Genomic DNA, 27,243 nt, shown 5'->3' on the forward strand with positions numbered 1-27,243 from the left:
CAAAAGTACAAGAAACTACCCAAGATTTTGGCTCCATCTCAGGAAAAACTGGGATTTTTAGGTAACATTAATTATGTTGTGAAGTTAACTATTTGGAATCAAGCGCAATTTAGAAATAGATTTTCTAGCTAAAATTCTGTGGTTTGATAATTTAAAGTCTTGAGTTCATTGAGCATTGATTTAGTCTGTTTAGATTATTGCTGCTCACATTTATTTTTTTTTCCTTTTTGCTTCAGATTGCAGTTAAGAGTGTTCCCTCCTTCTTATTCTGAATCTCTGAAGATGTGTTTGGTCTTGTTTATGGCAAAAGAGCTTAGAAAGAGAGCATGTGTTTGAAGGAGAAGGTAGGACTAGAACTGTGGCAGACTTTTCTCTCAAAACATGGGAAGAATCTTGCTGCCCTTTAGAAAGTGAACAAGTGATTCTGCCTTTCAAGATGGAAAAATTACATTTGAAGCAGAGAAGAGGTTGAAGAAGTGAGACTCAGAGCACAGATTTGCTTAAAAGGTGTTGAGAACCTGACAGTTTTTGAGACAACCTCACTCCAGTGTTTCCCTGCTCATTTTCTGGCAGCTGCCACAGGGTATTTCATTCTAGTTTAATCAAATGGCCTTCAGCAAAGTCTTTGGATCTTACAGGTGCTACTTTAGCACTTTTTGTCAGTAGTGATAGCAAAAAGGGGCCTTAGAAGTGCATGACTCAGTTACCTGGGATTCCTTCTTTATGGGAGAGCTCTTGCATTGCAGAAAATTAGGTTTTTGAAGAGTGGCTGTCTAATGGGTGATAAAAATCATATTTTGGAAATGTTTTAAATGACAGTTCTTCACAGAAGAAAGCTGAGGCTGTGATTTGGTTAAGGTACTGCAACATAATCTTTTTTTTCTTTTATCCCTTTTACCATAGCCTTTGCAGCAGTAATGTTCACTTTGTTGGCGCAGGACTTAGCATTTAAAAATCCCTTTTTCAGTTCAGATCTGAAGTGACCCTCTTCCTGCAGTAGATACTGCTTTAGCAAGGGTCAGATATGTTCTTAAGGACATCTTTTATATCTTGAAAAGGAATGAGGGGGTGGGGGAGTGGGCGAAGGACAGTTGGGGAAAATGAAGTGAGAAGCAGTCAGTTTTCCAAATGTTTCTTGAACAAGCTGCAGTTAGTAGAGAGCACACTGACTTAGTTGTTATCTTAGTCCTCTTGATTGCCATAAACAAGACTTTATTTTGTTATACATATTTGGATAATATTAAAAGAATTCATGGTATCCTGACAGTTTCCATAAGAGTTTTGCTTGAGGAATGGAGAATGGGATTTATGGCATTTGCCACAGTAAAACATGAGTATCTGTAGTGATTCCAGGAATTAAGTGGGAACTATAACATCAAGATTACAACAGCTTACTGAACTCTATGTAGAAATAGCTGGGCTGGTTTCACAATACATAAAAAAAATAACTGGCAAAACCACTTTTTATGGCCTGATTACTGGCCTGAGACATTGCATGTCCTCCAGCCATCTTAAGTTAACCAAAAACCCTGTTTCCTACCCTGGGCTGCTAAGTAAATAAACATGGAAATTGTGACATATGTTCTCCATCTGCACAGTCATGTGTTATATCTTCATTGCTCAGAAATGTTCCTTAATAGGAGTATAATCACTGTTGTTGAAAAGTATATTTAATGATAAAAATAAGGGATGTGGAAAAGAGGCCAAGTTTGGCGCCTAATGCAGTAGTGACAGTTTATTGAGGGTCTGGCAGAAATAGCTTGTCTTTCCTGTTTATAATAACTTTTACTTGCTGCATTCCCCATCTGTGATTGAGCACTGGAACTACTCTGATCTGCAGAGAAAGGAGGCAGAAATAAGTGTCTGGGGTTTTTTTGTTTGGATTGTTTTTTTAACTCGAGGATCATATGCACCAAGAGCTGTTGGGAGTGGGTGTTGGAGACAACAGCAGGAAAAGAGTATTTCACATTAGGCTAGTAAAATTATTCCAGGAACATACAGGGCTCTGTTAATATTTTGCCCGAGAGAGAATTCACAATTTTTGTATCAATAAGAATGAGAAAATCTGAGAATGTAGAGTCTCTTGACTTCCCCTGGATTCCCTACAAAATTTGCTTCTTTCAGGAAAGCCAGTTTGCTCATTGAGTTTGAGCAGATTAGTTTTTAGTTACGTTATTAAGTCCCAAGAATCACTGAATAAAAGTGTCCAAGTTGCTGAGTTGGTGAACATAGTGGAAATGGATCTAGAACCACCAGGCACGTTCTTCACTGCAGTAACTTATCAGTGCTGTGAAGCTTGGGGTGCATGCCTTGTCAGCTTCTAAAGCCTTCTCCTTTATTTCATTTATTTCGAACTGAGCAATCCCAGGAGAAGGTGATGTGTTGAGCTAGCTGTAATATGAGACTCTTGCTCCCTGCTTCTGGAAGAAAGTGCAGGCTGTGCTGAGCAAGTGCTGGCTGGATTGTGGTAATTTCAGTGAGTCCCAGGGGTCACAGACAGTGGAGATTCTCACTTCTGTCCAGATTCCTCTGGGTGTAGCACATTAGTTGCTAAAGAATAAGGTTTTTTTCATCCCAGCTTAGACTACTCTCTTGCCAAGTAGTCCCTCTTTCAAGCTGAGGATAAAGGAAATCTATTTCTTGTTTCCCAGTGTATACCTCTAGTTTGCACAGCAGTTAGCTGAGCAGCATATCCCACAGCCCAGTAGAACTTTTCCACTCTTTCATATCTAACAGTCATCACTTGGGATCTGGCCTAGGGATAATTTTAGCCCTTTAGGCACCTAGTTGCTGATTATTACTCCTTCTTCTTAGGGAGGTAGGTGATGGGTTGGTGCAAATGTGTCCTTTTCTTGTCCTTCCCTTTTCCTTCTTGACCCAGAACCCTTTGTGAAAGGGTGAAAGGACAAGTAGAGTTATTTGAAATGTGGTACAGTGGTTAGACCAGGCCTAGAGAACCCTGGGCTTCCAGCACCTTCAGACAAGGGAGATACTGAACTTTCAAACAAATATTTGCTCAACTGTGTGTAGTACAAATGAAAAAAAATGTTTGGATTCTTTTTAATGGAATTTTCTTTACATCACTCAGTCTGATTTTTGGGTTTTAAAAGTTTGCTCTTCTTAAAATGAATGTGCAACTTCACAGCAATTACACCAAAATGGCAAACAAGTGCAGCTAGTACAGGATGGTGAAGCTCCTTTTCAGTTTATATATTTAAATAGCAGAATGCTATCCAGGACACTTACAAAAGTACTATTTAGAGTAGCATGTGCTATCACATCAGCAGTGATCAAGGTTTACTGAGGAATGTGTGTCTGTGGTTATGATAAAAACCATGTTAAGAGAAGTCTACTGTATAACAGTGCTGCTCTGAGCAAAGCATTTTCAGAATTTATTATATTTCTGCTTTTGTGTAAGGATCTCACTCTGCATGAAGTTTTAGACCAAAAAAAACCCTTCACTTGCATGTAAATAAATTCATAAATAATTTTTATTTCCTTAGCAAACTTAACAATATTAACTGAGTTAATTTCCCAGAAAGACTTTTTGTAGTTTTGGAATTTGTTTTACTCTTCTAGAATGGTAACTTCTAGAAATACATAGGGACATGAGGACATGAATCAATAGTCAAGTTCTAAAAATCAGAACTGCGGGCATTGATATCTGAAGCTGATAGGCATATATATGTTTGGGCATCTCCTCCAATATACCACCAAAGATGGATTTCATGTTCATGCAAGCAGCAAACCTAACTGACTAAAATGTGCTGAGACTTAAACCCAAAGAGCTTCATTTTTTTCCCTGAATGTCACTTCTGTATATAGATATTGCACAAATTGTCATGATCTATCTGGAATCAGGATTTTATTTCTTATTCTTAAGTAAGCCACATGTTTTGAAGCAAAAAGAGAAGTTACTCTCTGTAAATATATATATAGTAATCTCTATCCGTAGTCTTTATTTTTATGATTGTAAAGCATTTAAAATACATCTCACAGCTCTGTGTCCTTGCAATCCAAGTTTGGTTCAAGTATGAATCTGTTTTAAGGCACTCATCATGCTTTAACATATCATAGTTGGTCTGCTTCTTAAAAAAAGTTTTAAAAATGAGCATAAATTTATTTCCTATATATTCTCAATACCCCTGATATGACCAAGGAGGGTGTTTTGCATTCAGAGTCATTGTTTTACAGTAATCCTGTGTAAATGTGCTGGCCCTGAGCCTACCCAGAGATGCTCAGCACAGCCAGACCTCCCTGTGGAGGTTCTTGTTGGCATCCCAACTTTAACAAGCTGTGATGCCTCCTGGGCTTATATTCTTCAAGAAGGCAGATTGTTCTCCACATTGTGGATGCTTGCAGTACTAGGATGAGATGCTCACCTAAGAACTGCTTTCCTTCCAGGCAACATCCTCTGCCCTGTGGGAGAGGATCCAAGATTCTCATTGTTATCAAGAAAAAGTTTTTTCTTCTGATTATTTTTTATGACTGTTTGAAGTACTTAAAAATCTAGAGCTAAATCATCTCTGTCCTGGTTTGAAAGGACAGGTGTCTGCCAGTAAGGGCAGAAGTTTCCCTTTGGAATAGAGACTTTGGTTCCACTCCCCCCCCCGCCAAGTACTATAATTGTTTGAATCAAGGACTCTGAGGCAGAGATAAGGGGGTGGGAATAACAGCTCTTTTACTAATATATCTAACTGTACAAGCAGAAAACAATAACAGTTAAAATTGCTAACAGAACGAAATAGATAACTCGGTGTCAGTCCCTTTAGATGCAAGCACGCTGTCTCTGTGCTTAGTCCACAGCCCGAATCTGCCGAGGGCAGACGGGAACGGAGGCAGGAGGAGCGGGGGTGGGGCGGCAGCGGCCACGCCGGTCTCGGTGGGAACGGGCTGGAGCAGCAGCTCCTCGCTCACCGTGTGTGTCCGGGTGATCAGCTGTGTCCGCAGAGGCAGGAAGCTGGAACGGGGCAGATGCAGGGCAGGTGATCGCAGAGGGTCTGGCTCTGCTGTGCTCCGGCCGCGTGGGCTGACGATCCTGGGCGTCCTGCTCCCAGCTCGCCAGAAACCCGAGTGCCCTCCCGGAAGCCTCAGAGGCCACTCCGGAGCCGTTCCCACCCACCCCTTTTGTCTGGTCTCATCAGAGATCCTGGGTGTAACCCGGCCTGCTCCATTGGCATGATAATGGGAAAAATTCTTTCAATTGACACAGTAACAGAAAAACACTCAACCCCCAACAATCTCAAAGTGTTGTAGCAAATTCTGCAGACTACTTGGCAGTGGAATATTTCAATTTTGCTGTCTGTAACCTTAAATGTAAGGTTTGAATGAGCCATCCCCTATGTATCAGGCAGAGACAGCTAAAATTCTGAATTGTTTCAGTCTGCTGCCTTTGCTTGAGAGGAAATTTGTAGATCTACTAAGGACATGAAGGAAAATAGATCAAATAGGAACAGAGACATCTAGCTTGTTAAATTGCTAATCATGCTGCTTTGAGAAGGGTGCTTAAAAAGTACTGACAAAGAGCAGATGGATGAGCAGGTTCAGTGCCATCTGAAATTAATGCGGAGCACATGCCGGGGATAATAGGAGATATTAAAGAGCTGGAGAACACACTGCGACTTAGAAATCTTTCCCTGATCCCCACACATAAAGGCAAGCTCAGGGTTTTCATTTGCAGCCTTTTCACAAGTCATATGTGTCAAATGTTTAACTAAAGCCACTTCCTTGCCTGTTTTTTGTAATCGCAGCATGCTGCTGCCTCGTTTTGTTGTTGTTGTTGCTGCCATTTTGAGTTTTGGTTTTTTGGGGTTTTTTTGATAGCATCACACATGACTAAAAGAAAGTTGGATTATTGTATCTGCCAAAAGTTTAGATTTGTTTTTCTTTATCTTTCTAAAGGCATTTCATAATCACAATGTGGGCAATCTGACAAACCTACCATATAGTTGATCTTAAGAAAAACCATCTTCCTAGATAATGAATGTGACAACAAGTCTTAGAGAAGCAACCTTAAAGATCTTCATGTGCAGGTCCAGTAAAATGTACTTTAGAGACCATGATGGTCTGTAATCCTGCTGACCCAAGCTGAGAATGGCTTGCAAAGTGTTTGCAGCAAAAGCCAAGAGATATCACTGTGAAATATGCGGAGGTGACAGAGGGCTGGAGAGTTCCATGCAGTTGTGGCTTCCCATGTTATTCGCATTCCACTGAAGAGGTGACTCACACTTTAAGTGTGCAGCAGCAGCAGAAGGGGTTTTCGAGGCAGGAGTGAGCTTGAGCAGTACCGTGTGCTGTGTGTACTACTGGACATTCCAAACTCATCCTCTTCTGTAGCAGTTAAGTACAAAAGTGTCAGGAAGTCTTTGACTGCTTGGTGTGGAATGGTGATCTCCATTTCCTACATGGCACCATGGCTTGTCCTTATAAAGTGCATTTTATTTGGCAGGCTATTGTCAAAAAAATTCATAATAGCCCCTTGTTCCTACTGCTGCTTCTAAGCAAGGGTGTGCATGACTCTTAGACAAATCTGATCATGCAGTACTTTGTCATGTTGAGAGATGCACATATGAAAATAAAAATATGTAGCATGATACTGTACTGTAATTTCTCCATATATTCTTAATTATTAAAGTTTTAATTTCCATTTAGTAAAATAACTTCTATTGTCAATCCTATTCCTGGTGGCAGATTTAAAACATGGCAAATACAGCTACCAGAGCACTTTTTTCACACACATGAAGTTACAGTTGTGGCTTCTTCTTTTTTCCCCTATGGTTGCCAAGACAGCAATAATAGGTGAAGTAAAGGAGTGGAAGGCTGAGCCCGCAGTTCAGACCTGCAGTTCTCCACAGACATAAATGTGAGTTAATTTGAGGTGGATCTTCCACATAACTTCCAAAAAATTACTAGAAACACAAGGAAGCATATGCCCAATGTAAGATCCACTCAACTAAAAATCTCCACGTTTGGAGATTCTGTCACTTATGGGTTCCATCATTTTTAGTGGGCACCAGGAAACCAAGTAAGAACAGGTATTCATGGTGTACTGTGATTCTGGGACAGGTCTGCTGAGTACCTATCCATGCAATCAATATAATAAAAATAATTACAGTACCATAAACACAACTAGATTAGATGGGAAACTTGGCTTTCTTTCCTCGTTTAAGATGTTGGAGGCTGAGTTATAAAGACTGTTGGAGATTTGCATCAAGGTGTCATTTCATTTAGGCTTTGCACTTTTGGGGAAAAAATGAGAATTATAGACTACCGTCATCAGAATAGCTGTGTATCAATAGAGCTCAAGTTGATGCAGAAGAGAACAGGATATTGCCTAGCTGATTCCTGCCATATCCCACAAAAGATAAATCCTTAATCAGATCCTTCATTAGCATAAATTGTGGAAAAAATCATTCATGCCGGGGATTACTTAGGAAAGGTAGTTAGTGGGAGAAATTATGCATTGAGGAAAAATACAAAATCCCTCAAATTAATCTTTGAAATACATGGAGTTTGAGTCTCCTCTCTCTTAACACTGGGATAATTGAGGAATAATTCTATTTCAGTGACTTAGAGCACTAGAATAATTGGAGAGGAAATTGAGTTTGCCTGGTCTCCCAGGATTTTGAAAGTTTTATATTTTTTAAGGCAGAAATGTTTATTCTTAAAATGAGTACTTGTACATTTAGAGGAATCCCATATCACAGAGAAGAAGAACCCTTGTCTCATGATCTCCTCCTGTTTAAGTCCAGACTGGAGTCTTTATGCCATTGTGGGGGTTCAGTGCTAGTTTGCTTAACTTTGCTGATGACTTTAGTATTTACCGTTTTAAAAATGCCAAAATATTAATAGTTTGGTGAATCTCTAGAATAAATCTTTGTTTTTGTTGTCATTTTTACAATATTAAGTTATTGTGTGAAGATTAAAATGTCAGTTTTTCATAATTGTAGGAAGACAGAACAGAATTCCTGAATTTGAAAGTATGTTCTTTCGTTTTTTAGCAGCCCTTTCTAACATTCCATGTTCACTGTTTAACTTCAAGCATCTCAACATACAGTTGTTCTATCAGTATGGTTAGTTGACTGAAATGCTTTTATGTCTGCCCTGTGACTCTTTGTTTCTAGCAAACCCCTGTCATATTTCTTTTGTAGTGATTTCTTTTCTGTGTGCAACTTAAGTATAAGAAAGTGCATTCCATTGGTGGCCCAACATGTCATCAAGCCCAGTAATGTTCAAAAACAGAAGAGATATGGCTGATTTTCTTACCATTTTTCCGCTAGTTATATACCCTAGGAGAACATATGTGAGGAGGAAAATGCATGAGGTGTGCTGAAGTGACCAAGTATTCTTCTATATTCTCTCAAGTATACTTCATTTATCATTTCTGGTCAGAAAGTTACTGCACTGTCATTAATACAGACAATAGAATCTGCATGTGAATTGTTGATGAACATCTACCGTTTTATGAAAGCAGATTGTGGAATACAACTTCAATATGAGCCATCTTTGTGTGCTTGGGGAATTTGGGCCTTGTGCTTGTTTGGGTTAGCACACTAACAAAGAGGTAATCCTCTGGTGTAGCTCAGTGCTCACTATTCTGGTCTCAAGAGGAGAATTACATTAAACAAAAAGCATTTCCTTGCTCTTCCCCTAGCTTCTGGGCAGAAAACAACATGGTTCACATATAGAAATTCACATTTTTTGTTGAGGAAATCATGTTTGCAATGTGCACATGAGTTTCCTCTCTCATTAAAGGCTGATACTGTTAAAATTGTTTTCCCATTTTTAAATTCTTGTTTCTTTTTGTCACTCTTGATGATGCCAAGTTTTATTTATGCTGGGGTTTATTCACACACTGTTTTGAGGCTTTTTTACACCCTGACATTGTTGGAAAGGGGAAACAAACCTTTTAAAATATTACTTGTTTTTCCAGATTAGCACCGAAGAGTATGATCTTTCCTTGCAGTCATTATGTTGCTGGTGCAGAGTTGATGAATGCATACAGGTGGCTAGAATAAAATTTGGCTTTTGAGCTTTTGGGCTTTTGAGATGTGCTTGCCCATTAAGCTCTGGCTTAGCTTTGAATCCATCACTGAGTTTATGCCATGGGCTATGCTGTAGTGCTGGCTGGGATGGGTCTGCAGTCTAGCTGGTCCGTGTGGGCAGTCTAGAGCAGATGACCAGGGCTCTGCTCATCCACAGCTGATTTGGGGTGGTTTTAACATGAGCTGTGGCCAGGCTAACCTCTGACTGTTATAGAAATTATGAAAATGCACAGGGTGCTTATGTTCTATTCTTAAACCATCTCTTTGACATCTCAGAATAGGCTGTATGATCTCACACACTTGGAAATATCTCTGTAAGCCAGTGCTTTCTAGCAAAGATTCTGAATGGAACTTGTGTGGAGTATTGTAGTTTGAATATGTCCAGGGCGTATGTGGGATCAGTGAGCAGGGATTCAAACTTGAAAAAGATTCCACATAAAATGCCAAGTTAGGATATATTCAACTTCCTGTAAAGGCAGTGATAAGCATTTGAAGCATACAAAAGTGAGGACATTTTGAAACACGTGTTTTTCTCAGTAGAGACATTAATAACCATTTTAACAGTGTTATTTACCTCCTGCTGCTTGACTGGAAAGAGCAAATTGTAAGTGTGATTTCAGAATTAATCATTTTCTTCAAAGCCAGACTGATTCAAAGCTCTAAGCAAATTACTGGGTTTATTGTTAAAACATGCTCACATCATAGAATGATTGATTACTTTTATCCCATAGCTCTCAAAACAGAAAGAGTAAATTGCTGCTGGTTTTTATTTAAGGTGAGGTTGAAAGGAAGAGTGAAATTAGGTTGCAGGTTTGTTGGTTACGGGGTGGGATTTTTTTGAATGTATCACCTAGTTTAGATGTCATTTTATATGCCATACATGGAAAAGGAAAGGCTAATTTACTTCAACTGGCATATGGAGGGCAGCTCTGACATAGAGCAGGTCCCCTGTGATGCTTAATTTTCACTCTTTCCTGTCTGCTCTTGGATGCACTTCATGACTTTGTGCTGGATACAGTTTTAAAAAGGATGTACAGAGACCTTCACAGAGTGCCAGATGGAAATATTTCAGAGTAATGCCTCTGATACTCTGATCATCTAAAGCAGAAGAGAATATTTCAGAGACATGTGATGTCCAAAATAAGAATATCTACACAGATCAAAGAAAAGCAGTAGCAGTCCAAGAAGATTGTCTTGGATGGGAAGGACAGGTGAATTATATGAAAGGGACTTTTTCTCAATGCTTTTCTGAAAATACCAAAAGAAAAATTAAAAACTCCCATCTCTAGATCTGATTCGACTTTTCTGCTATTTTCTTCCTGAAATGCTTTTTTTTGTACTTATATCCCTGAATAGGCATTGTCATTGTCTCTTTAAAAGTGCATTTAAAATACATATTTATGAATCCAATTTCAGCATCCAAAATTGCCTCTTAACTGGAAGCCGCTCAACTGCTTTCTTCAAAAAAAACACACAAAGTTTTCTGAAAAACCAACAAAAATATTTGCTCTGTAGGCTATCCAAAAAATCATCCTTCTGGAAAGTGCCACCTGTTCATATTGGCTGATTTTTTTGGAGGTGTATTCCATAAAACTTGGCTTATGAAAGTCAATTCTCTCATGACAGGTAAGGAGAAAGGAGAATGGATTTTCTTTTGCTTTGGGTTTGTTTTTTCCCCAGTTGCCTAGAAAGCAGTGAGTTTTGATTAACAAGACAAGAAACAGAGCATCTAAGTCACAGATTAGACCAAGTTGGTCTTACACCTACCAAAGAGGAGATCAATGCTGCCAGAATGTCTGCACTCCAGGAAATACAGCTCCATAGGAGAGACAAGCAGTGCACACCTAAGTGTGTAAGGAGGAAGTCACTTCAGCATGTTCGTGGTTGTACAGTTCTTTATTCCATTCAAATGGTACAAAATGACTGAGGGGAGAACATCTGAGCCTGACCTGCAGTCTGAAGGAGAAAATGTGGCCATTTTGTTGACAGTTAAGTTAATGGAGTGAGAGTTTTTTGGCTGGATATCAGTGTTTCTATTGCATAACCTTCTCAGAATATTTCCTGAACTTTTCATTAGGAGTTACATTTTTCAGCACAAGTATCTTCGCATTCTGTTTCAAGTGGTAATGTGGTCATTCAAAATTTCACTTTAGCAGCACCTGTTGATTAGTCACCCCTCTAATTCACATGTCTTGTGAAAGAAAGACAAATAATTACAGTAGTATCCTGAAGAATAGAATTCAAGTCAGAGAGCAGTAAGAATCAGAACATCAAGCCCACGTGAAGTTCTCTGGTGGGAGATACCTTTTTCCTATGCATTTTCCTTGCTTTAGAAAACATCACCTGAATGTTTTTAAAGCTTGTGTGTGTAGGTGCACAGAATTAAAAATATTAAATACAGTGCAAAGGCTTCAGGGAGAGGTTGCTTTGATTAATTCCTTCATTGTCTGTGCCTCTCACATTTTAGCACATCTAGTATATAGATCATATATATCATATGACCATAACATGTAAATCAAAGGCAGGGGGCTTTGATGGCTTGTACTAGTTTTTTACTATGAGTCCGTGTGTATTAAACATCTGTGAAGTTTTGAATGGCAAGGATTAAGTCTGAACTAATTTCTTACACTTCCGAATCAAGAATGGCTCCATAAGGTCTGCACAGGTTATGTTGGTGAAAATCTGGTGTGCCTTCTGGGACTGGGTTTCTTTTCAAGATGATTAATCATGGATTTGATGCCAGTCCCCAGACAGTCACTGCAGATTATTCCACCGAGTCTGGTCAGCATTAGTTCAAACCTATTAAGGACTCTGCAATACTTTAAGTGGAGAATGCTCCTGCCTAACTGACACTGAACATATAAATGAATAATGTAATAACAGTAAAGCAACACATCTGAAAAAATATGCTAGGTGAAAGGTGAATGTCCTGAATTCCTTTCTGTTTTCTTTTGTGGAAAGCTTGTCCACCGGGAACATACAAGCCTGAAGGTTCACCAGGTGGAATCAGCACTTGCATCTTATGTCCTGATGAGAATCATACTTCTCCACCAGGAAGTACCTCCCTTGAGGACTGCACATGCCAGGAGGGGTATCGTGCTGTAGGACAAACCTGTGAAGGTAAGTGTTTCCATCAAGGAACAGAATATTATCCCTGGAATGCACAATGCAGTGCTGGGACAATTTTTTTATGTGGTTTTGCACTGTGAGAGACATGTCAAATTGCATGCAAGATTTTCTCTGTCATTCCAAACCAGCAAAAATGCCAAGCTGCAAGCTGAGTTTGAAATTTTAAAAGATTGTTTTCCTTCAGTGGCCTTTTGCACTCCAGCAAGTAACCACTTTGTTGTGGTTGTTTAATTATTCAGTTGTTCACTGCCCTGAACTGAAACCCCCTGAAAATGGTCACTTTGTCCAGAATGTCTGCAACAATTACTTTAATGCTGCCTGTGGAATCCGATGCAAAGCAGGATTTGATCTCGTGGGAAGCAGCATCCGGCTTTGTCAACCCAATGGGCAGTGGTCTGGATCAGAGGCTACTTGCAGAGGTATGTGGTTGAAAAGTATTTTTTACTGTTGTTCATTCTTTGCAGTGGTTTTCTTTACTCACTACATGGTCAGGTGTGCAATCTGATCCTGTTAGCCCATGTGTGAAAGAAAGTTCCAAAGGTTGGCTGCCATCCCAATTGCTGTTTCCTTTCTTTCTAAAACAGTAGGAGGATTTCTACAATAGAAAAAGCAGAGCAATATTTACTAGGTGGGCAGTCTTTTGCAAGTGAACATACAGTCCCTTTTCTTAAACCTCTATTCACTTCTGTCTACCTAATTTGTATGAATTTTTGTATCTACACTGTATAAACCCAGTGAACCTACCAAGTTTTTTAATATGCAACAAGACCTTGCCACCTGGCTGTTTTACATCATCCACCACACTCAGCATAGAGGGATGTTGGGAGACATTAACTGTGGAAGAATTTGAATTTGCTTTCTTAGAATTTCTTCTTACCTGGGGCTTGAACAGGGTCTTCAGAAGAATTTTGAGTGGAATTTCAATAGGAAATTACTGACAATACCCTAGAAGTTCACTATAAAAGGATGTCAGCCAGAAATAAACAGAAGGTGTGAAAGAGAGGAAACACAAGAAAGAGCATCCTGTAAAACATTATTTCTGGGTTTTCTGATTGGAGCAGAGTTTTGTTTTGCTATAACAAAACTTCCTGAAGTTGGGTTTTTTGATGATTTAGAATGAAAACTGCAATCCCATGACTATATATCTGCCTGGTGTGTCTTCTAAGGAGGGAATGAAAAAAAATAAACCAGATAGAAGCCCTTATCTCTTCAACAGTCACAAGATGTAGTTCAGCATGCTTAATTTGACTTGAATGCTGTTATTCATTGACAGCACATATGACAATAATGTGCTGCACTGCAAGCTAGTAAATAAAAAGCCATCAGCTCATTCTGTAACTTGTCCTGGCTTCGTGTTCAGGGAAAAAAGACAGGATTGATCTTTGGAGGAATTAGCACTTTATGACAGTACAGCAAGCTCTACAGCCCTGAGAGAAACAGCAACTTATGGTTCTGAAAGGAGGAATCTGAGCTAGAGATCAGTTTCTCAGGACATTCTTCATATAGCAGTTTACTTCACCTTAGATTTGTAGGAAATTTCTTCAAATAAACCCAGAAATCTTAGGTTTCCTTTTTAGCTTCCAGTGACAAGAGGAGAAAGTTTCAATAGAAAATAAATTGCTGGCCAGTACTGTGAGGGTATCTTGAGTAGCAGGACTTGGAGCTGTGGACTTCTCTGCAGTCCAGCAGTCTGAAGATGCATTCAGGCAGACTGGGATACTAGGAAAGAGCACCCTCTATCAAAGCTTCTGTAATACAGCTGCCCTTTCTACAAAAAAATCTGGGGAAAGCTGCAGTCAGCCACAAAGAAGGGATGCTTCATCTTCTCTTTCATGGAGGAGTGAAAGATTCAGGTTCTTGAAAATCTTTCTGAAGAATTTAAACAAATTCACCTATTTGGTGTTGGGGTGTGATCTTTCTTTGTCAAGGAATTTGAAAGGTAAGGAAAAAGTCTGCATTGATATACTGTCTTCATATTGAGCTAATATCCTTTGAAGCACTGGAAGGATAAATTTTTGCTTTGTTTGTGCCATTGTCCATCATACTGAAGACTTCAAATTTTAAAAAATGAAAAATTTAAAAATCCCACTGTTACATGTGCTGGGTCTGCTAGTCTTAATTCACTCAGACTATGAAAGGGAGCAAGATCAAAGGCATGGTTTATAGCTGTCATGTTAATCCTGAGAGTATTTTATCACATAAATTAGGAAGAGGAGAGGAGAGTCAAGGAAAATCCCATTTCACTGCTTTGGATTTTGACATTAAATACTCCTCAGTTCTTTTGCTAGCTAAAATCTGCTGTGCTATTAGAAAGTGATTAATGCAGTCATATGTCATGCAATTAACAGTAACCCAGGAAAATAAAAGAACTGCAAACCATGTATTTAATCCAGAAAAAAATGTGTTAGGAGAAACCCCAGAGCAAGTGGAATATGTTGTTACTGTTGTTGCTGCTTTCACTGGCTTTATGTAAATGTTTTTTGGGCATGGAAAATGTGTTACTGATAAGAGGATGGGTTGGTGTTTAATGCTTAGAAGCATGACCAAGGTAACACAGGCTCAGGCACGGGTTTCTGCCAGAGCCATGCTGAGACACTGAGTAAGCATGAACATGAAATACTTGAGGAGGCAGGAGCACTGCAGCTGTGTAGTCCTTCCTAGAAGAAATGGCCTGACAGCAGGTAGTGAAGGGACTGCCTTCTCTGTAGGCACATTAACAGTGCTCTTACTTCATTCAGGCTTCCTAAGTAGTAGGGTTTGATATAATTTGCTTCTTTTTACTGCAGATCGGTGAAAACCTTAAAAGAGAAAAGTTTTTGTGGATAAAGCACGAGATTCAGCTGAGAATGTTTTTCTTACTCCCCCTAATAGAGTTAAGATACAGCACGTTATGAAGCTACTCTGAAGCTCAGAGTGCCTCACAAAATGAACATTTCAAGATTGTTTTTAAATACACTTCCTAAAGAATGTCTGTGTATGTGCAAACACAAGAGTAGTAATACCTTCAGAGAGTGAACATGAGACAGTGGTAATATAAAGTTATAGTAAGTACAGCTGGGTGGTTTATTTTGTTTTTTTATCCCATATTCATACATTTTGCTACTTTTTTCCTTTTAACTAGGTGCCACCATAGTTGTTTACAAAAAATACATTATTTAGCATCTGTTGTTTGTGGCTTTCAGAGGCTGTGTAGTTATTGTAGTTATAGAGCTGGCTTGCAGTTGAAGCAGCATTCAGCCTAATGCCCATTTGTGGGAGCCCAGGGTGTACCCCTGGCCTCCTTGGGGGTCTCAAAACCCCCCTGGCAAGGGTCTCAAAGACCTCTGAGTGAGACCCTGGTGTCACAGGTGCTGAATTCTAACCCCTGGGGGAAGTTGTCAGCACAAAGGGAATGGAAACAAGCTACCAAAGTTAATGAAGTGTAAATTAGATTGTTAGAACATAGATAAATAGGTTTTTTTTGAATGTTTATGATAAGGGACACGTGGCCAAGATGGAGAAATTGGGGGGTGGACACCTTTTCCTCCTTCTTCTCCCTGTCATCCATGTTGGGTGACACATTGGCACTCTTGGATTGGATGGGGTCAGGGCTGGACCATTTAATAAAATTGTATTGTATTGGGAAAATTTTGTAAACATGTAATACATAATACAAACTATATAAGATAAGCCCTGCCTTCACCAGTCAGATTCCACGACGGATGCCAGGCTGGGCAGACCGCTGCCGGCCAGGCAAAAATTCCCTGAGATAAGAAATAATAAACAATCCTTGGGAAAAGAGAAAACTGTCTCCAGCAATCTCTCTTCGGTGGCTTCAGAGAAAACCAGGGTTTGAACCACCTTCATGTCCCCTCTGGGTGATCTCGGTGCAAAGGAGAAACCCCAGACTGGGACACCCATTAATTAGTTTGAGGTATCTAGTGGTGTCCATTTGTGTGCAGAGTAAACAATTACTGGAGAAAGGAGAGGTTATCAAGTTGATTTCCCTTTGAGTGCATTTGTAGAGCAGATCTTGTTTTGCCTCCCACCTGGCAGGAGCAAGATTACGTTAATTGGTAAAATGAGCTTCTCAAATCATAGCAGAGAAGCAGTTCTCTGAAATCACCTATCACCAGAGGTTGCCCTCCTGCTGGCAAGGTGAACAGATGCTGTGGAAAACAATTGAGAACAGAGCTCCTCTTGTGAGGAAAGGGTGAGGGTCTGGAAGAGCTGGAGCCTGGAGAAGACTGAGAGGGGATCATATCAATGTATGAAAGTGTCTGAAGAGGAGGGAGCCAGGCTCTTCTTAGTGGTGCCAAGCAATGGAGTAAGAGGCAATGGGTAGAAACTGATGCATAGCAAGTTCCACTTGAGTTAAGAAAGAACTTCTTTACAGTGAGAGTGACTTGAGTGCTGTAACAGACCATCCAGAGAGGCCGTGGAGTCTCCCTCATTAGAGATACTCAAAGCTTCTGGACACAACCCCGCACAATGTGCTCTAGGATGAGCAATGCAGAGCAGAGAGGTTGGATTAGGTATGCTCCAGTGGCCCCTTCGAGCCATAGCCATTCTGTGATTCTGCAAGTTTAGGGAACAGCAGCCTCCTTGGTTATATTTTTGAGCAATCACACCATTTGCCCTTAAATTTTTTATTTTGAAAATACTGAACAGTATCTGCCAGCTTCAGCTGAGATCAGTTTTAAATCAGTTTTCCACTCATTTTGGAAAGCCAGTAGCTGGTTACTGGTGTATCATCACCATCACATACTCATGTCTAGACTGTAGGTGTGTACAGCTTAGCTATTTGAGGGACTCAAAGGCCAGTCAGTGTGTAGGTAGTCCAGAGTTTTGTCTGGAGGCGTCCAAGGACACAAATACTGGAGCATGACATGCTAGCAGAAGTGGATCTGCACTGAAAAGGCATTAAGGAAAGAGGTTTTACTGTAAAATCTTGGATTACATTGAAACAAAGAACATAAAACCAGGTCATACCATTGCTATTTCTTCTATGATCATTCATCTCTTCTGGGATCAGCCTTGATTAAGAGTAGCTTTGTTCAAGATTGCAGCATCAAGATTCAGTAGTAAAACCATAAGACAATCTGATGGTCACTCTTCACTTCCCTGCTTCCCTTTGTGCATACACATCCTGCACAGGACTGCATTCTCCTTGGAATCTGTGTTTGCAAGACATTACAGGAGGAAAGCCTCTGTGCTGAGGAGCAGCCAGGACTGTCTCCATGCCTGACACCTGAAAGGGTCTCTTTTGTCTCAGCTACAGCCTGATTTGTTCCTTTTCATCTCTCGTGGACCTGGTGTACAAGCCATATAAACAGCTTGTATTCCTTCCTCCTGCCTCTCTGTCTCCTCCAGCATGTTGAGCATCCTCTCTTCTGGTTCGCTGACACATCTCTATATTCTGTGAGCACAGCCAGAGTGCCTGGGAAAATTCCTGTGTACTGGAACACTGTCATCCGACCTGTTTATAAGTTCTTAGCCTGTTCCCTGGTGTATAGTCAGCTCATACCAGCCTGCCAGCTTGAAATCCCCCAGAAAAATTCTCAGGCATTGTTGGGAGACTAGAAACTCCCAGGAACACATGCTTTTTCACAGGATTCTATTTTCCTGCAGCTGTCCTGTTTTGAAGGCTGACTGACATTACCACTGTGTACCAGATGCACAGTTAGTTTGAACTTATGTCAATACTTAGGTGAGCTTGGAAGTGCATGCCCAACTTCATGCATTCTATATAAGATGGTTTCAAGAAGAGGAAGATATCAAACCTTTAAAAGAAATTTACTCTGTACCAACTCTATTCGCTAAATTCATACAAACTGCTGTAACTAATGTACAACACAGTATCTCTCCTACTTCCGAAAAACTGAAAAAAGGTAGTGTAACTTCACTGATACTCAGTGCTGAGAGTGAACTGGTGGGTTTTTTTCCCTTTGCAGTTCGAACATGTCCCAGACTTTGGTCTCCTCAAAACGGACACATTAATTGTTCAACAGCTGATATTTCCTACAAGACAGTATGTTTTGTGACCTGCAATGAGGGCTATGAAATTGAAGGAAACAGCAAACTCACCTGCCAGGGAACCTCTCAGTGGAATTCAAAGGAGCCAAAATGTGTGGGTAGGTATCTGATCTAACACTGTTCTTGTTAGAATGCAGCCTTTTCTCACATGCTGTCACAGGTGAGAAATTCTTCGTATTTTAATAACTGGTGAAGCTATGATACAAATGAGAATTTGTCTTTGGATGTTTTATACAGGTCTTAGATGTTGGGAAAGGGCAAAAGGATTTGTGAATGGAGAAAGTGGACAGATTATCACTTAAATACAATATGGACTGCTGAGTATTGAAAGGCTGATGTGCCTCCTTCGTGTCAGACCATCACACAGTGTGTTGCAAGAAGCACAGAAGTAGTAGGTCTAAGGATTAAATATGAACAACCAGCAGTCTGAGTTACCATCATAAAGCTAAAGTTGATCTTCAAGGACTAGCTTATGTTAGCCAGGTGTTATGAGTGCAGACTAAAAGTTGTCACTTTTGCTGGCTCACAGCAAGGAAATAAGAGTTTACACAAGCACCTCTGAGTCAGTATTCACAGGTCACACCAGTTATGCAGAGATAGATAGGCATGTATTACTGTTCCAAAAATAAAGGACTGTATATTTCAGAATTGTCTGCTTAGGACTGGTGTCAGGTATTGAATTAACTTTGAAAAGTAAGATGATGAAATGCAGTTGAAATGCTTCCTAGCATAGATTGAAGAAAAAAAAAAAATTACAAGTCTAAAGTCCAGCAATACAGAAGTTGATCCAAGTCCTGACCAAAATCAGGGTGAGGAATATGTCACCTGGATCCAGTAAGTGAAGTGCCAGCAAGGTGACTTCACTTGAACCTCTGGCTACTTCCTATTTCATTACTGTTTTATTACATTCTTAAAAATGTGAACTTTGTGTGAGACAAGCATAAATTTCTAACTCTAAGTACATTCTCTGAAATTATGAAAATAATCCACAAGAAATAATTTAACAAGACCGTTTTCTAAGAGATCCTAATCTTTCTTCTGTTAAAATCAGTGGAAAAACTTCAATTAACTTCAAAAGGAAGGGACCCTGAAATCTGGTTGGAATATTATAATTAGAAGATTAACCATATTCATCAGTCGAATTCATCCTTCCTAGCTTAGCATTTTAATTAATAAAATCCAGCTCCACTCTATCAGAAGATTTTTTCACATCATGCAATATTGCCTCCATTCCTGGATTACCCGTGGCAATATCTTATTTTTGCTCAGTCTGAAAAATTTAGTTACCTTTGATTGTCAGAAAGGAAAGCTAAGAGTGAAGTACCTCTTGCTGCTTCTTGTGATTGGTGTTTAGAACAAGCTTCAAGGTTCAATATAAACGTGTGGAGTTTTATTCAGGGAAAGGTGTAAATCAGACCACTGATATCGTATCCTCCTCTTCAAGGTTGAAGCTACCCTTTGTACCCATTTTCTGAATGATGGTCATTGTCATGGAGGTATTGTTTGTTAATTTCTAGTCCAAATAGCTCCTAACTATTATTTACAGTCTATTATATAAAAGGTACTGGATGGAAATCCTGCTGTATTTAGACATTTGCAATTGATAATTTATTGATTTCATATCCTGCTGTTAGAAAACTGAAATGGAGTTGTTTTCAGTCTGTTACCTTGAAACAGATTTCTTGGACCTCGGGGTATCCTCTAGCTGGTTTTCTGGATGCCTTTCAGTTTGATTGCTCATCAGTGCAAAGTTTGCCCACTGAGACTGTACCTCAGCCATGGGTAACCATAACTGTCCCATAATTGTCCCTGTCCCATAACATTTCCTGGATTGCTTACATTCACTTCTGTGGGGTCTGCTGTCATGCATCTCTTTCCAAGAGACTGGAAGGTAATGCAAGTTTGGATGTTACATATGTTTTAAATTTTTGTCTTTTTCATTTAAGGTGTTGTCATCAATGAGCTGCTTCTGAGGAGACTACATATATTTTGTAGGTGGCTGACAAACAAGATATCTGCTGAAAAGTGAAGCTTTGTCATTTGTACAGTTTAGAGGGAAAACAAATAAAACCAGGAAAGCTCCATAGTTGTGTTCTTGTGCTCCCTACCCATTGAAGAAAGCTGAATATCAAGCACTTCAAAATGAATACATTTTGCAAGATACTTTTCTCCTTTCTTTGTTCAAGGTTTAGTGAAGGAAAAATACAAATGACCAGGGTGTTGATGCCATCTAGTGTTTAAAGAATTACTAATTCACTCTTCTGATTGCAGCAGGCAAGGGTTTTTTCCTGAAACAGTCTGGCAAAGGGATTGAAGGAAGGAGGCATGCTTTGCTTTATACTCTTCTTATTTGTCAAGTTCCTTTTGATGTTGAGAATTATAATACAGTGCTGTGTTTCATCACAGATGGTTGCATATGAAAGCAGATTCTGGTGTCTCCTTAGAAATACTTCTTCTATATTAATTCCATGTCAATATGACTAATGTCATAGATATCCCTCCACCCTTAATGAATTCCAGACTTTTGGATCAGCTTGATCAAATTCTGGAGTTGAGCACAGATAAAAAACCTAAGTAACACTTTTACAGTTGCACTTCCTGGTAAAACCTGTCTTCCTTAAAAGAAATTCCTTGTGTTAAATACACCAATTTTTATCCTCATTTTTGTCAGACATCTCAGGATTGTGCTGTACTTGGATTTTTCTAGTATAGCTGGATGTTTCTCAAGCAAGAGGCTCAGCTGTTTTTGCTTCCCAGAGAGCTGCAACTTTTCTGTGCTTTTCATGCTTGCATGTTTCACAGTTTCTCTACTTGTTCCCAGATTAATACACATTTTAATGCTTTTAACGTGCCTCTACAAGTATTGTTTTTTAAATTTGTGTTCTTTTTGCTATCTGTGAGTTACCTTCAAGTGGTGAGCAACCAAAACTTAGGGTTTGGGGTTTTTATTCCTGATGGATTTGTCCCACCTTGCAGAACCAACAGTACATGCCTGAACTATATAAGTGTTAGAAGTGTTTGTGACCTGTGTGTTGTATTGAAATGAAGTTATTAATTGGTTATTAATTGCTATGGCTTTTAAATTTCAGCTTTGAGGGTTTAATTTTCAGGAAATAGGCAGAATACTTAGAATTTTTAAATTATTTTATTCATAAAAATCAGTTTTCAGTTACTGGCTGGTGTTTTGGGAAAGGAGAGGAGAGAAAAGAATGTGAATCACTTTTCTGTCATTAAACCACTGCTAAGAGCTCAGTAGAGCTTCCCTTCTGTGTAGCTGGGTTGGGTTGGTTTTTCTGTTCTCTTGGTATAATGACCTGCTTGATTTCTATGCTGACAAGTTATGAAGAGTTATGAGTCTGAATAAGGAAGCATTTTTCTTTTGTGCTTGCCTACTGTCTGTTGTAAGACACAGTACTGAAAGTGTACAAACCACATTCATGAGATACCCCTTTTTGCCTTCTTTGTTCAGGTCTCCATATTTGAAGTAAAAATAGCATTCCTAAAAGCAACAGTTTAAGAATGAAACAACACTTTCGTGAACCTGTTTAAATACATCATGGTTTTTGGTTTGATACTAGTGGAAATTCAGGATTTGTAGTAAACCCTAGTAATAAAGTAGTTCAAAACTTTCATTTTAAACCTTTAAGCAACCATCAACCCTTCCTGGTTTTACAGAGCTCAGCTGCTTCCTATGGTCACCCTGAGTCTTTCCAGCTGTTTTGAACACAGACAAGACCAAGGCCAATTTCATTTGGTTTGGAATGCAGGAAGCAAAGTCATGTGTCATATCCCTAACTTATAAAGAGTTCATGGAGAGTATCTTCCTTCTTCTCCCTTTCTTTTTTTCAAGATAGAGTACAGAAGATGTAGAAAGTTACAGATACCTGTTCTATTCTCTCTCTCCTGCTATGGTCTAGTTTTCATAGAAGCAAGGAAATGCAACTGCAAAGCAATCATGAAAGATGAAGTTGTAAGGAAAAAAAAGAAGAAGAAGGAAAAAAAGGCAAATCTAGAGAATGGGATACAGTGGTTCAGCATGAAAATTACCATGTTTGTGTTTCAGAGAAGAACATGAGTGAGAAAACAGAAAACCTGATAAACTGGCTGCTGTTTACTTCAGTCAGAACTGAAAGTAGCAAAGTTCCATCAGATTTTAATGTTTTGGTGCACTCATACCCCTGCAGACTCTTGAAAATACTGTTTATTTTTTGTTCCCATTGATTTTCCATATGACTTTATTTGCAGATTTTTTTTGAATTTGTACTTTGTGTATGTCAGTTAAAAGTCTTGTTCTACTGCTGTCTTGCAGAAAAGCGTTGTCCCATCCTCCAGAAGCCAGCAGGTGTGACAGTTCTCCCTCCCAGATGTGGGCTGGAGCCTGCCATTTCTGGGACTGTGTGCCAGCTGAGCTGTCCCAAAGGATTTATCTTGTCTGGAGCTAGAGAAGAAATAAGGTGCATTTCATTTGGGAGATGGAATGCAAACATCCAGGAGGCTCTTTGTAAAGGTAGAGACCAGCACAAAAAAATGTCTGTGTATACATGAGTGCAGAAGTGAAGGGAAGCACACAGCAAATAACTGAGTGAGGACAGGCTTGAACTGGGGAAAGCACAATTTAAACAATATGTAAGAAGTATTGCCTGTACCTTTACAGCTTGTCTGTCAGATTTATAATAAAAATGTGGAGTTCATAGGTTCCTTGAGTGTCATCTTGTAGTGCTCATCCTCAGGTTCCTCTCCTGGGCTCCATCTCTCAGGTGTTAGGTGCTAAAAGGCCTGATATGAAGGTAAAATTCAAAGTAGAAGTGAAAACTTGTAGCTTAAAGATATTCAAAGTGGAATGCACACTTCTGATAAAATAATAATGGTAAAGCTATCATTATTGGTTTATCACAAGTTTATGTAAACCCTGTAGTCAGACCAAAACTGTGAATGCTGTGTAAGTCCTGGCTGATAGACAGACTATAGAGAAATACTCATTTTAGTTGTCTTTGAGTGGCATTGCTGTTGACATACCCCAAGCAACAGTGCACAAGAGTTAAGGCCAAAATTCACTAACACTGAGTGTATTGGCTGACATAGAGTGTAAAGTTGGGCAGAAGATGGTGACACGCATTTCAGTATGTCTCTGCCATATTTACCCACCTCTTCTAGAAGTGTTAGGCTAGGTACTCCCGTACAAACATGCATAACTGAAATGGAAAGGGTCTGGCTTTGGATTATAGTAGGATAAAAACAGGAGTTTGTCTGGGAATATGCTCTTCACCTCTTTGAGAACTATTGTGCTCTGAGAATTATTTATTTTCCCCCAAACTGGGGCCCTTGCCAACCACTGGGTGATGGAACAGTGCAGAAAACACAGCAGTCATTATGCCAGGTCACTACAGAAAATGAGACTTTCTCTCTCTACAGGCCAGGAAGGTTTTGTCTCTCTCTTTAAACTTACTGTTTCCCCTTTTGTGATGTACCACATTGTTTCTCTGAATCTCTTGTGTAAACCTGGGCAAACCACAGTTTTCAATGTTTGATGGGATCCCAGCACAAGCAGAAGTGTTTAGATCAAGATAAAACAGCATGGCTTGGGTTCAAGCTTTTAGATGTTACTAGTTCATAAATCCCTAGTGTAGGTGGCACTGAGAAACTCTGAAGCTTATTCTTTTTTACTAAAATGAGCAGTTGTATTTCAATTGCTTCCATTCTTGTTATTGTCTTTCTCTGTTTTGCTGCCAACATATTTGACCAGTTCAAAAGAACCATTTTCTTTCTTACTTATTTATTATTAGCCCTTTTAGAGAATTTCACTTTTAAGTGGAATGTGCCCCAGCCTGGAGGCTGTGGTCAAGAGAGTGTGAGCCATAAGTGGTAGTTATTTATAAGAGTGCATTTTTAATAAAATTTTTATTTGACTGAGTTCAAAGGAAGGCAAAATCACATATATTTATTGCTTTGCATTCTTAATTTTGTAATTTAATTCCCCGAGTTATGTTTTTGTTGGAACTATTTCATAATAAAAACATAATTGATATCAGTTCTGAGTTGTTTTAAAGCCTCTTGGGCATAGATGAGTTCAGAGCCAGATGTGTCCTTGCCTTGTGATTCTAGAGACCATTTATCAAGCACTACAGCTATAAAATAACCTGACCACAAATGTTTTGGGAGGCCCTGTGCCAGGGAACTGAAGAAGTACAAGTTATCTGAGAAACTTGAGGTGTAGAGGTGGTGGTGGTGTTGCCCATATTGTGCCACCGGTCCTCTGGATCCATCTGGCGTTGTCACACATCACAAGAAGACTCAATTTGTCGTGCATAATACCTTGTAGCAGGACTTCATTAAGGAACATTTCCAGCAACTGCTGCCTGAATTTACTTTTAAGTCAGTTCCACAGCATGCTCCAGAGAATTTGAGTCACTGTTGTCTTGTTCATAGTATCTATATCATGTCACAACTACTTTCAGTTTTTTTTCATCACTGACTACCAGAAACAATTGTTTTCATCTGTATGTGTCCTTTTCCTGGACAGGGAAAGGATTGAGGAGGAAGGGATGGGTAATAAAAGAAACATATTTATTCTTACTTATTACATGGCATTTGGTTCTATGTAGAAGCCATATCATTGTGCTCATTGTGAATATCATTGTGATAAACAAAAATACAGCAAAAATCAGTCCTTTCCTCAGGAGAATTTACTATTCATTTATTAAACTCTAGGCAAGAATTACAAAGGGGTAGAGATAGGAAGTTTACAAAAATACATAAATTTGTATTCCAGGCAGAACAAAAAAGAGTGGTTAATAAGCTTTTACTTCTGTAATACCACATATAAAACCAGATTGTCTTTTTCTGGTTTAGATATTGAAGCACCTCAGATTCACTGCCCAGACAATATTGAGACTGTGACTCTGGAACATCATAACTCTGCTAATATCAGCTGGCAGGTACCAACAGCTGAGGATAACTCTGGTGAAGAGGCAAGTCAACACCTGTATCTATTTAACTGGAGGCAGTCTTTCTGATTTCAATTTATTTTAAGATCCACTAGAATTTCTTCTGATAAGCAGAAGAAAAAGCTCATAGAAAGTTTGTATATTGAGAATTCAGCATTTTCTGTCTTGATTAGAGTTATATAGTCACAGAACACTGCATGGTGTTTCAGTGCATAAAACCTCATATTTATGTGGTCAAAAGAAATAAAGTGCTCCTGTTTATAATGTGAAGACAGCTGCTTTAAAAATGAGCTTACAGTGCAAAGAAGTTTAATAAACTCGTCTCAGAAAGAAGTAAACCAGTTCATTAATCTAAACAGCTAACAAGTACATGCTGTAATAAGTAAAAACTAATTTCAGCTTCCTGAGTGAGAAAGATAAATCTGATTTTTCTTTGCAAGGTTCAGAAATGTGGCCATTGGCTACTATGCATATCAGGAGGTCTGGAAATGGAGTTATCAGGAAAACTTGCTCCAGAGCTGTTTCATAAAGATCAACATTCCCTACAGGCTCAGACATAATCAAGTTACAGCAACTGAATCCTTTATCAGGAGTCAGCAGAGGAACAGTGAGTCTGTGTGTGCCTTTAAAGCAGGAGTTTTTTGCACTGAGCTATTTAAGAAAATTAGCTCTCCCAGTAAAAGAGATCTAAGTTCATTACTTTCTGTGGCATAGCTATGGTCAAGTACTACAGCTCTACTGACACAGGGTCATTCATTGAACTGTAGAACCCAAGTGCCATACTGAAGCATCTGTGGGCTATTGACTCATACACATACATAGATTAAAACTGTATATGTAATTACTTATACCCCACAGCTGCTGCTGCACTCCTCTCCCATGTCTGCTGCCCTTGCAGCTGGAGAACTGTCAGCAGGCAAAACAAGTTCTAAGCTGACATAATGTGCCTTCAGTGCCACTTGACAAACAAGGGCCAGTATGGAATTTTCTTAATGCACCGTGCTGTAATCTGTGCCAAGTCAGGGTCTAGGTCCTGACTAGGGATCCATGTACTATAAGGAAGACAGGCTTAAGAAGAGACATAGAGCACTCTTGTAAAGACTGTCCTCATCACTTTAAGAGGCTATTTGCAGTCAGCATGAACAGGCTTGACATTGAAGGATACTACTCTGTCCACTTTTTGAAACAAGAATGTCATAATTGTAACCAGCTTTGGCTTTTAAATAATGCGTGTTTTCCTATAACAGGTCTCGGTTCGTGCAACCCCAGCTTTCATACCACCATTTCTTCTCCCAATTGGCAAAGTTGACATTACTTACACAGCAACTGATAAGTCAGGCAATGAGGCAAGCTGCACATTCAGTGTCAAGGTTATTGGTAAGTGCAGGCAAAAATCACTGGGAAGGCTGTCTGTCATGGCTGAAACCTTCTTATTTGTGCAGAAAGAGATTGTGAGTCAGTGTGGCCTTTATGTGTGCAGTTGTAGGCCCAGGTGTATTGTCATCTCCATAAAGGTTTTGCATACGTACAGTTACAACTTACATACTTGGGGTGTATTTTATTCTGCTGTTCTTTCTGACTGTTAAGATTTCTCCTCACACTGGTTTATTAAATCTTTATTTTGTTATTGCCTTCATCATAAATCTCTATTTAATTCTTGAAAGACTCCAACAAATTTCCTAAGTTCACACATATTACTGATGCAAATCATTATTCAAATATTTCTGTCACACAGTTATGTTATTCAGGAGTCCTGCAGATTGTCCAAAGTTTGCTCTGTAGAGCATGAACAATGCAGAAACCATGAGTTCAGCAGAATAATTACTCATCCATTCACTCAGCATCTTCCAATTTCAGCAACTTCTAAGTGTGCACCTTTGTTGTATCTTCCAATATGAAATTAAAGCTGCTGTTCTGGTTATAGATGCTATTTGAGTGTGGCAGTAGTTCTGTAAGCTAATGTCATGCCATCCTTTCAAATTCTGCAGATGCAGAGCCTCCTGTAGTTGACAGATGCAGATCTCCACCACCCATGCAAGCAGAGAATGACTACCCAGTGATATGGGAAGAACCAGAATTTTCAGATAATTCAGGTGAGATAGTGCTCCCCA

The 27,243-nt window shown here is 39.4% G+C and overlaps 1 protein-coding gene across 3 annotated transcripts in view; it reads left to right on the plus strand.

Annotated features, from left to right (window-relative positions):
• SVEP1 (sushi, von Willebrand factor type A, EGF and pentraxin domain containing 1) overlaps window positions 1-27,243 on the plus strand; it is a gene marked incomplete at its 3' end in the record, with an annotated part of 122,972 nt that overhangs the window by 27,258 nt on the left and 68,471 nt on the right. For all 3 annotated transcript variants that reach the window (XM_079331661.1, XM_079331663.1, XM_079331662.1), the window contains exons 4-10: window positions 12,006-12,164; window positions 12,413-12,592; window positions 18,107-18,286; window positions 22,498-22,695; window positions 25,038-25,156; window positions 26,380-26,509; window positions 27,121-27,225. In XM_079331661.1, the coding sequence (XP_079187787.1) occupies window positions 12,006-12,164; window positions 12,413-12,592; window positions 18,107-18,286; window positions 22,498-22,695; window positions 25,038-25,156; window positions 26,380-26,509; window positions 27,121-27,225 (1,071 nt within the window). The remainder of the gene's footprint in view (window positions 1-12,005; window positions 12,165-12,412; window positions 12,593-18,106; window positions 18,287-22,497; window positions 22,696-25,037; window positions 25,157-26,379; window positions 26,510-27,120; window positions 27,226-27,243) is intronic.

Source organism: Erithacus rubecula, assembly GCF_903797595.1.
Source record: "Erithacus rubecula genome assembly, contig: SUPER_Z_unloc_6, whole genome shotgun sequence".
NCBI lineage: Eukaryota > Metazoa > Chordata > Aves > Passeriformes > Muscicapidae > Erithacus > Erithacus rubecula.